The sequence below is a fragment of the Orbicella franksi genome, chromosome 8 (genome assembly GCF_964199315.1).
Source record: "Orbicella franksi chromosome 8, jaOrbFran1.1, whole genome shotgun sequence".
Taxonomy (NCBI): domain Eukaryota; kingdom Metazoa; phylum Cnidaria; class Anthozoa; order Scleractinia; family Merulinidae; genus Orbicella; species Orbicella franksi.
In genome coordinates, this window is record NC_138152.1 from 30,697,417 (window position 1) to 30,709,105 (window position 11,689).

The window sequence follows — 11,689 nt, forward strand, 5'->3', positions numbered from 1 at the left end:
TAGTGGAGGGGACTCCACTAACTATGGTTGTCCAAAGTTGTGGAAGTACGAAAAACGAAAATAGAACTTGGAATTCCATTTTCAATGCAGTAGGAAAACGGGAAACGAAAATGGAATCTCGAATTCCCTTTTTCGATGGGGTGGGTAAACGAAAATCGAAACTGGAAGCCCGAATTCCGTTTTCCCACATCGTAGGAAAACAGTTGGCACTAAGGTACTCGCATTATCTCCGCTCGTCTATTCCGTTCGTTAAAGAATATAAGTTTGTGGAAGTTCTAACGACATCAAAGCCAGCGAGAGTGGCATAAACAACTTTGCATTTGGACATAATGTCGACTCAGGAATCCTCGATCAAAACCAAGGGCGGCACAGGAACCTAACATCCACCATTCAGGCTGTCTATTACCCTAAATAATAACACGACCGTAAACTTCCGAACGTTACTTTGGGGGGTCGTTACTTTCCATGGGTTGTTCCTTTCGGAGAGCATTAAACGTTACATAAAATTAAAATGACTGAGATCTGTTTACGAAATAAAACACGGAAATTCGTAAAAACAGTTCTTAACATGAGATACAATTCTTCGTTCCAGTTTAAATCTATGTAGCTGCCACATGGGTGGACTCATCATATCTACACCGCGTTGTTAGTGGTCGGGAGGAAAGCTAGTCAGATACCGTTAACTGTTTCAACTTCATGACGCACTGCTATGTTAGTCTGCTGAAGCAATATCTCAGTGTCTTTCTTTTAATACGCTCCTGTTGAAAATGATGTTAATTTGAATCAAAGTTACTTAATGAAAATTCTACGGGTTTCGTTTTAAGACCTTTTAACACGGCGCAGCACTAACTGATGAAGTAGGCGGAATATTGACATTTCACAACGATTCGTGGCATAAGCAATATCTTCTCCTTTGTTACCGTACTTCAACTTTCACCGCCTGGCTATTGATTGGAAAAAAATATACTATTGAAATTTGGTCTCACTATTTTCGGGAGGGGTGGGTAGGGGTGGGTTCGCTACTTTCAAAGGGCTCGCTACTTTCGGGATTTATGAGCGGCGGGAATTTTTTGACGTTACTTTCGGAAGTTTACGGTACCTTGAGACTGCAATGAGCACGCTCCATAATAAGTCAGTCGCTGAAAATTCACTCCTACACCTTCTTTAGACGAGATCCTTCTTAATTCCCCTCCCACCTCCCCCATCTTTCCAAGTGGATTTGGCACTTTGAAAGCGAGGCTGAATTGATGATGTAATAAGCTTGACTGGCATCACTACAAATATCCATTTCAAAACATCTTTTATTTAAAATTCCATATTTTTCGTGACAAACATTTTAAAATTACTTTGTCTGCCCGCCTGCAACATCAATGAATGAATAAAGTATTAGGAATACAGATGACATGACTGAAAAGCGGTTTTCTTGAGTTATCACAACATACATGAACTAAGCACGCACTAAGCATGTGTTACTCGCCATTCGTCAGTTTTTGTGACATGTAGAATTTTAAAATATAATACAAGTAAGCAGATGTTTCATTTCAAAGCGGAAGAGTCGGGGCTCCAACAAACCTATATTCTTAGTGCTGAAGCTATTCAAATTACAAATGGGCCTTGCCCAATTAAGCCATCGCAGTGTTTCACGCAAAACATCACCCCGCGCGTATTATATTTAACAATTATTCCACGAAAGCGCGTTGGATGTGAGATGATAGATATATAGTCAACGGGGCTTGTAGCGTCGAGTTGGCTATAATCTTCTCATATCCCCGCCTAACAAGAGCGAGTGGAATAATTGTTTTATTAAAAATGCCCCCAAAATGTAGAAAACTAAAATAAAATAAAAAATAAAAACGCGCCCCCAAAAAACATCTTTACCATACTTTGGCCATATACATACATAAACTTTATTATTTCAGTTTATTATATGGCCAGCTCCGTGAGCGGGCAAGATGAATCAAATCCTGCGCTGTAATTGGCTACCCGAACGGGCAAGAGGGAGCTATCTTGTCCGCTCGGGACTACCCGCCGTGTCCCGCAAGAAAAATTTCCTGGAAAGCCATGTAATAAATCCTTTATTGACCAAGCTTGTTCGGTCAAGATGGCTGGATATTGGCCTCGTTCTTTTTTTGTGTGTTTATGGACCGAGACGGAGTCGAGGTCCATAAACACGCAAGAAAATAACTTGGCCAATATCCAGCCATCTTGACCGAACAAGCTTGGTCAATAACCCATACGTCTAAAAGATTTAGCCTTGAAGGCATGTGGACACTAAATAAAAAATTAAATCTATAAATTAGTGGGGCAATAAATTAGATTATCTACAACGGAGAAAATTTATACATCAATAAGATGTAAGATGATATTTGTAGAGTATGGTATAAGAGCTCATATACCATGATGGCTAAGCCAATGAAAAGTCTTGAATTGCATCATCCAGTGATTCAGTTTTCAATAAATTAGGTATGTTAAACCATCGAATAAGGGTTTATTATTCCATTATTATATCATTTCCTAGTATTAGGCTTCTAGTTTTTGACATACATCTCACATCATCTGAAAATCGTAACGATTCTGTTCCCCAGACCGCTCTCGGCTAGCTCTGCTCCCCGTTGTGTCTTTCACCCCAGCCTGTTCAAAGGTCACCACGATACCAACAGCACCACAGGACACTCAACTTGACGCTCTAAAAACTGATGGCAGAAAGAACTGGGAGTTATTTCCAGAGAAGTTCTCTAGCTTTCGTTCAAAAGACCAGTGACCAACATTTGTGGAACCAGATACTGTATTTTTATTTTTTTAGCAAACTGTCGCATTGAAACGACCTTCCCATAATCCTCCCGGGGGAATGGGGAGCGGGGTCCCATACAAAAGGGACTGGTGTGCTCGTCGTACCATTTAGGGGTTAAAAATTGGTTTTCATACCTCTTAGGGTGTTTTACCTCAAAAAGGTCCACCGTGGGAGCTTTTGCGATACCTTCTAGAGTATTGAACTGAGCCGAAAAAAATATGACTGGAGATAACGTGTTGTTTGAGAATTGGTACCTCTTAGGGATGAAAGACATTTCAAGCCACGCCCACAAAACAGGGTGTTGGTATTTCTAAGGGGTTCTTTTCTAAATTTACGCCGAGCATCCCCTTCCTTATTATATGGGAGTGATTCTATGGGAGTTCCCCCGGGGAGGGGTAATCCTCTCCTTAAAAATCAGATGAAAGAGCTCACTTAACTTGAAACAATTTTGCAAAGACAAAAAGATCTGTCTCTCTGGTAGAGAGGGAATTGCGGTGGACTTGAATAGCCTGTCCGCTTTTTGACGAACATGAGAACCTGGAGTAAGATATGCGAGTACATTTCCTCCTCCCCTAGGGTACTGCTCGGATTTCCAGCCACTGTATAGATGACGTCCGTAAGAGTGTGGTGTGACGTCTCAGAACTTAGACGAAAGTCAGATGTGAGACTTTATTATGCATTTGAACTTTCAAGAGGCTACAGTGAGTAACTTTATACAATTGCAAACAGAGAGAATCAAATGTACAATTAAACAGTACCATTCACATTGTAACTACAACATACAGTATTCAACAGTAGTCAGCGAGTTATCTTATATAAATGTACAATGCACACAACTTGAGGTACATTTAAAAAGTATCAATTAAGACAAACAGAACTCAGCCTAATGGAACCTCAATAAAGTCTTAGAAAAAATGAAGGCAACTTTTATATCAAAAAAATCTCATTATCATAAAACTATTAAACTAAACCTTTACTAATAATAAATAATTGCAAGTTACAGTGTGTAAACACCACATTGATTGCTACTAGACGCTTTGGATATCTTTTTAGATCACAAATTTATGTAAGTGTTTTTTGGTTTTTGTGCTTTTTTTTTTTCATGTCTTTAAAGTGAACATAAAAATAACTGCATTGGGAAGTAGATCATCTTCTCTGAGGAATAAGCAGTCTAATACTTCATTGCTTATTCACAGAGATTCATGGATACTCCCCAATACAGTACTAGCAGAATTATTTCATAATTCAGTCTTCATAAACGTTAGCCCACAAACAGGCTTTTCGGCCTCCTCACAGGTAAAGAAAGAAGGATAGCTTGCTTGCAGGCTACATAAACCTAAAACAAACTTTCCCTGAATAATTTTCAAACCCCCTTACCATTGTTGTTCCTGGTGTAGTTTTTATTCTTCTTCTTTTTTCTTTCAATCAACATGCTGTAATCATCCTTACAAGTATATCCCAATTCCACTGTTCTACTGCATGAAGTTATGTGTTCATAAGCTATTACTTAAAGACTAGGACCTGCATGGCCATGAGATTCATCCTCATGAATCAGAAGATGTCATTTCTTTTTGTCGTAATCTTGAGTTCAAGTTTTCAGTTCAAATATGAAATCAACATAACAGCAGTAACATTTGTTTGCAAATATAAGTAAGTCGCATGGCACAGCAGTGGTAAACCTTCTTCATAACTTGACGATGCTGCCAGCATTGTTGCCCCCAACTTGACGCTGTTTGCTCCACTTGATGGTGGAGGGCAAAAGTTCCTTGATTAGGGAATCAAGTGCCTCAATCTGATGACCTTCCTTTTTAGCTTACATGAGCAGGATAATGTCGAGAAAAACAGTGATGTAACCATAACAAGCTGATGTAGGTCTTCATGTCCTAATCCGTTGTCAGCTAGCATCATCAGCCATTTCCAAACTCCATCCCTGTCCATGGCAATCTCAAAATCTTGTCATCATCCTGCTCATGTAAGCTATTCAATCATCTCCCGTGCAATCCCGCATATGATTCTCCAGCAGGTCATGTGGAAAATATTTCCTGCAGTTGGGGCACTGCAGTTGACTTCCCTGGCTAGGGGAGGGTGAATCTGTAAAGTCAGGCCCATCAGCAGTGACTTCCATCCCATATCCCCTTGGTCTCATACCTTTCTGCTGCAAATGAATAAACAAATAATTTGTTATTTGAGAAAATCATTCAGTAATTGCATTCATTGTATACATATAGCGAGAATACTCAAGCGTGTTTTTGTTTTGGTCTTGCTTTGTTTGTGAGGCATGGTGGCCTCATGGCTAATGTGCTTGCCTCTGGATTGAGTGGTCTGGGTTCAAGCCCTGGCCAGGAAAAGTGTGTTGTGTTCTTGGGCAAGACACTTCACTCTTGCAGTGCCTGTCTCCACCCAGGTGTATAAATGGGTACTGGCGAATTTAACACTGGGGGTAACCCTGCAATGGACTAGGATCCCATCCAGGGGGGAGTAGAAATACTTGTAATCACTTAATGCTACAAAAACCAGAGATAAGCGCCAGCCTGACAGGCTACTTGGCTCGTACACAAAATTTACCTGGCTTTGCTTGTTTCCTTAAATTACAGATCACTTTTATAGATTCTAGAATAAACAGCTATGTGAGCCCACTTTCAACAAGGATGCTTTACAACATGTCTTTATAGGGAAATGTTTTTGCTCCAGGTGAAGCACAATATTCATGACTGATAATCCAAGCTAGCGGTGGTATTGCCATTATACACATGTTTAGTATGTTTGTCAATTTACCTTTTGCCATGGCTCCTGGACTTGTGATGCGCATGGCTGTGTGCGGCCAGATGATGTTTGATGCCTATATGGCACTTTGGCCTGGAAACAATGAATACAGTGACGTGATTGAGTTAATTTGCTGTACAATGGCATGGAATTAAAGCAATAAAAGGTACACAGTTGAATCCCTATTAAGCGTAGGGGGTTGAACTGTATTACAGAATCTTAATTTGCACATCACGATCAGGCGATCAAATGCGTCATTCTCATAACCTGCCTGCATGAAATAGTTGTAATGTAGTGTAGAAGAATTTAGGATTCAATCACTCTCACCTGCTGTTGTTGGGCCTGAGCTTGTGCGTACATTCGCTCAATGTTTTGCCTCAAACTGATATGCTCCTGCTTTAGTTGTTCATAGCGTTGAACAATTTGATCCCTCTCACGTGAAACATGATCACGGTCTGACATGGCCCTTACTTTCTCTTGTCTTTCAATCTTAAAGTCATTCTCATATCCTGCAAGCTGTGAACAAAATAAAATAATTAGCAACACATCTTAAATTCTACTTTGACCCCCTGACCCTTCACGTACAGGGAAATGATATGTGCAGGTCTCCACCAAGGGTACACATATATACTTATAAATGGTTCTTGAGGAATGGATGCTCCCATCTCTGAGGCAGATCTAGGGTGTTTTGGAGGGTTCAGTCCAACCCCCTAAATTAAAAAATTAAGACATCATAGCATGCTGACTTGGCCTCAGAATGCCAGGAATCCCATTTCTGATGACCTCAGTTTTAAAAATTTTCCAGGGGAGGATGTCCCTGGAACCTCCTACAGCATTCCATATCTCGAACCCCCTTCTCTAACATCCCATATCCGCCCCAGCATCTGGAGTTTTAACTGTATCAAAAACTTATTCCTAATAAATCATCCGCTTCATGCCACAGAAACCGGGATAAGCTTCAGCCTGATGGGCCACTTGGCTCGTATGCAGACTTTACTTTCTTACTTTTAATAAATCATCCAGAGAGGGTGGCTTTTTGAGAGGTAAGAAAGCTTTCTGTGTAATCCTTTATTAGCAGCGAGTGATTTGATACTTACTGCATTCTGCATGAGTTCCTGTTCCATCTTCAGTTCATTAAGTGCACCTTCTTTCTGGTCACGATCTCTTGTTATGGCACGGACTTCATCACTTGTTTCCTTTAGCCTCTGCAACAGCCTTTCCTTCTCTTCTTGCAGCTAAGAAATGAAGATAAATCAAAAGGCAAGTCTAGGTCAATCTCAGAACAATATTAAAAGAGGCACAGATGAAAAGAAAACACACTGATAATTAAAAATCATGTCAATCACATTTTAAGGGGAGAAGTTATAATTTTTCACTTACAGACTGTTGCTGTGCATTATGCATATCAGTTGCATCCTTTGCTGCAGTCAGTTCTTCTTTTGCTTGATTATGTTCAGCTCTTATTTGTTCAATTTCTTCTCTCTTAGACTGGAGTTCATCTGTAAGTTTTTTGACTTCCTCTTTGAGTTTATTGACTTCTTCTGAAGTTGTCGCTTCCTAGAAAAGTTGTAAATAAATATGGGTTATTGACCAAGCATAAGGTCATGATGGCTGGATATTGGCCAAGTTCTCTTTTATGTGTTTATGGACCGAGACAGAGTCGAAGTCTATAAACACATAAAAAAAAGAATAAGGCCAATATCCAGCCATCTTAACCAAACAAACTTGGTCAATAAAGCATTTATGAAATATGGAAAATTAGAACCATATTTTCTTGTGGGACACAGCAGGTTATCCCAAGTGGGCAAGATAGTGCCATCTTGCCCACTTGGCTAGCTCATTACAGTGCAGTATTTGGTTCATCTTGCCCACTCACAAAGAGAGCCGTATAATGAACAGTCAATATCATTGACATCTTACGAGTTAGGAGCCTGTTTTTGAGTAATGCGAATGCTTTTTTTTTTTTCTGTGCGTCCATGTATAATGTCTGTGTGATGGTATGTAAATATCCTGAACATTACACCTATAATTTTGTAATTGACTAGAAAAAGCTTTGTAACAAAAAATTTGTACAAAAATAATAAACATTTGTGTTGTTGTTATATTTTATATTTCAGAATTCAGGAGTTCCTATATTCAAGTTAGAACAATTGGCAGTTATTATTTTGTTTTCTGTTTTGTTAGTTCACACAAATTCCTGACATGGCAGATTTTTTCTGTGAACTTATACAATAGCTGAGGGCACAGCCTAAATTGCTTGGGGTAATTCTGATTCTTCTCACTTCCAATTAATTTACCCTAAAAAGGAGTAACGCCAAATATAAATTACAGTGTAAAACATGGACTGTTGTTTACCTCTGGGTTTCCATCCTCACTGTCATACACGCGATTTAAAATTCTTTGGACTTCTGGTGACCTTGTATGTTGACCAAGTTCTTTCTTCATCTCCCTTAATTGTAAGATCCTGTCATCCTTGAGTGATTGCAGCTCGTTCTTAAGAGTGTCATTCTCTGTTACCACGGTTTCACAAAATACTTGCTTGGCATTCAAGTTCCTCTCAAGCTTTGTGACAAGTGCCGTCAGGCGCAATACTTGGTTTTTCAAACCCTCCGTATTTTGTCCCTGTACAGCATCCAGTGAAATCTTAAGTTCCTTTACCTCATTACTTTTCATATCCCGTTCATCTCGTAGTGTTATGATGATTTCATGTAGATCCCTGTTTTCCTAGGAAAGTAGAGAAATATTTTGACTAAGATTTTGTTGCTTATGGTATAATTGAAGGACTGCTGATATTGTTTGTGCCTGTAAAGAAAACATGACATCATATTATTCAGGTTCCTGTTCAGCTGAACATTAGCAATCTTTATTTTTCTCCTGATCCTACAGATTAGTTTGCATTTTCCATCTCTTATTTCTTTCTCAGCTAAAAGTTCAGTTCAACGCTGTGCTGATTCATATTTTTTGCCGCACCATGATTTTATTATCAGTTTTCTTTTGAGGAAGTTGGTTTGAAGATTAATTGTAATAAACTATTAATTATGAAACAGCACAACAGAACCTGTTCCCCCAAGAACTCGAATGGTTTATTTACGATTATCAATTAAAGTAATGGCAAGTTGAAGCTTTCGCTTCCACCAGCATTTTCTTTGTGAAAAATTTGCTTTGCTAGGAATTGGGCAGTTTCTATAGAAAACAAAAGTTTTAACATATCATATCAAACAATGATGTCAAATCATAAAGTGTCGCGAACGTGCATAAACGCTCGGCAGTGAACCAATCGGGAGATGACAGAGTCGAACGGGGAATCCCCTACTTCGATGAACAATACCTTATTCAAATTGCTTTCGGTTTCCAATCTTCGAAAATTAACATAAGGAAATGAACGGAACACGTTAAATTAACCAAACATTTTCTAATCGAAAGTACTTTCTATCAAACTTTCAGTCTGAATGCCGAGAATTTTGACCGATTTCTAGTAAAGTAACATCATACGTGCTAATGTAAGTTATGCTTATCGAAGCAGATTTTTGAATTGCGTGTATCCGCCCTCACAATCCGGGAATGCACGCCGACTCAAGGTCGAGGGAAATTTCCCGAGTTACCTGAAACGGAAAATGATTGATTTAGCAAAAATTCAGCGAAAATATTTGCTACAGAAAAATCACATAACCATAGGTTTTTCTTTGTCTGAGTGTTTCAACTAGACTTGACATAATTCATAAAAGATAAGTCACAATGATTGTGCAAAACAACTCCGTCGATTCGCTACGGTTCGCCAGTTCCAAAGTTCGTCAATAAAAAATCGCGCAAAGATTTGCAAAGCGAAAACCCAACTTTTCAAGCACTTACCACAGCCAAGTCAACTCCAGCCGGTCCTTTATTTGTCAAATGCTCCAACGCTTGTTTTAGTTTTGTGTTCTCGCGAGTTAAAGCTTCCAAAACTTTCTTCGACACGCCAGGAGTAACAACGGCGCCTATTTGAGCGCCCGACGGTAGTTGAAGATTTAACTGTGTTATTCTGTTCTCTGCTCTTGCTAGAGAGCCTTCAAGCCGTTCATTTTTTTCTTGAAGGGTCTTGATTTGCTGCTCCTTCTTTTGTAACTGTAGTCCCAGGTTTTGAACTCCCGTTAGCTTCGACGCCATCTTCTTTCTATCAGTCACCATTACGACTAACGACTGACGAAGACGTTGATTTTCGGCCAGAACGGCTTCGATATTTGCCTGTTCTGCCATTTTCAAGCCAGAAAAGATTGTAAGTTTCGACGAATTGTTGTTTTCGTTCTCTAAACTACCAAGTCAAGAATATTCCTGATCGCAGCCGTCCTCTTTATAAGGGCTATACACAGGGAAATTCCCTGTTACGACAACAAAGCATGCGTGCATGTTATCATGCGGGTAAAACCCGTACGGGATTGGCCCCGATCGGCATTCTATCTGACACGCGCAATCGTTTATGTTTGGAAAGCTTGCTGTTTAGTTTAGGTACTTTTCAAATACTTCAGGTAAAACAGAGAATGCATTGAGTTAAATTTTATTTTGGTCTACAGAACCTTTCTAAAATGCCTCCTGATCTCATTTATTTATCAAATCTTTTACGGCGCAAAAGGCGGAAAGTTTCATGCCTGATCGAACAAAGCGTCATGTTTGCATATCTCAATTTTCTCTTCTTTCTTTACTAAAATAGGGAAATGGATCGCTCAAATTAAAATTATGAGAGGTTTTTACTGCTGTAATATCAAAAAATGTTGTAGCAAATAGACGTTACGCTTCACTCTTTAGTTGCCCCGCTGAATCGATGCTGATACCGAGGCAATATTTTTAATATTTTAAGTGTCGTGAAACGAACCTTCTGACCATATTTAGTGATATTGCTATCTCAAATCCTCCAAAATCTTCCCGACGTTTATCATTTCTAAGATGACCATCGAGATACCGCAAAACTGGTCAGCCAAAAATCGCAAACATTGCTGAATCTCATATTCCTGTGCTTCACCTGGTTGGCTTCAGGTGAAAGATTTCGAAAATGAAAAAAATGAAAAATAAAATCTTTGAGGGAAGTATTTGGCATTACAGAATCAGACTAAAATAGCATCCAATCAAATTATGTATGATATGCACGTGACCGTGATTAAGATCTAAAAATAGATTTCGGGACATTCAGTCTGCCTAGCTGTGGATTCTCTTAGTATAATTCTCTCTTATCTTTGGCAACAACGACGCGTTTGTCTACAACCCATGGGCTGTGGGATTTTTATATGAAACTAAACAGGAGTTGTGATGCAATTATAAACTTCCGAAGCAGCTTATAACACGACACCCCAGTTCCCCCTTCCCCCCTCTCCCGCAAACTTGTTCATGCAATATCCCAGTAATTCTTATTTCCAAGTTCCCGTCATTTATTAAATTAAGCTCAGGATTAAGCTACTGTAAGTTCTCCAAAGAAAGACATCAGTAAAGTCCGCGGGAAACTTTAGGTGCAAAGTGAAAATAACCCTCAAATTCCACAATTCGGTAATCTTTAGAAAAGTGCAATCCCCAATATTTCACTTCCCTGTACTATATATAGGGTCTGTACCAGCCCAAGCGCAGGGGAGAAGAGTCTCCTCTCCCCCCTGGGTTCACCCAACTCTTTCCATAATCCAATAAGCGATAGTTCAGGGACTGGACTACCGCTGTTTGGGAAACGAGCCCGCGCCCTCGAGAATTCCACGCGCAGTGTAAATGAAGCCTGGGTAATGGTGTACGGTAGTTCATAATTCATTAGCATGTCAAACGTTAAGCCATGGTCTCGGCTAGGTTCCACGCGAGCTTATGCAGACGTTATTTAAGACAGTGTTTTTAAAAAACACTGTTTATCCTGGAAAGGGTTGCAACGGGACCTTGATCCAAAGTTTCGGAGAAAAGTGCAAGATTGCAGCAAACAGTGTCTATGCTGCAGGCGTCGGTGATAGAAACAAAAACATCCATTCTTTACCGGAACCGCGTTCACTGTTTTTAAACCCAGCTTCACAAAGCTTGTTATATAAATTATGTTTGCGTCGCTTGATATGCGGAAACTTTGAACAAAACGAATTTAGCTTCCAGGCTCAGTTCGGTCAGGCTGTAATAATCGAGACTCGCACAATACCTAAACGG

General features: G+C 39.6%; 1 protein-coding gene across 1 annotated transcript; it reads right to left on the reverse strand.

Annotated features, from left to right (window-relative positions):
* Positions 1–3,446: 3,446 nt before the first annotated feature.
* LOC145494984 (uncharacterized) lies at positions 3,447–9,882 on the reverse strand. The gene is made up of 7 exons (XM_081474561.1): positions 9,404–9,882; positions 7,910–8,278; positions 6,935–7,111; positions 6,652–6,789; positions 5,882–6,070; positions 5,567–5,647; positions 3,447–4,946 (listed from the first exon to the last, which is right to left on the reverse strand). The coding sequence occupies exons 1-7, from the start codon at positions 9,785–9,787 to the stop codon at positions 4,773–4,775; spliced, it is 1,512 nt and encodes a 503-aa protein (XP_081330687.1). The 5' UTR covers positions 9,788–9,882; the 3' UTR covers positions 3,447–4,772.
* Positions 9,883–11,689: the final 1,807 nt, after the last annotated feature.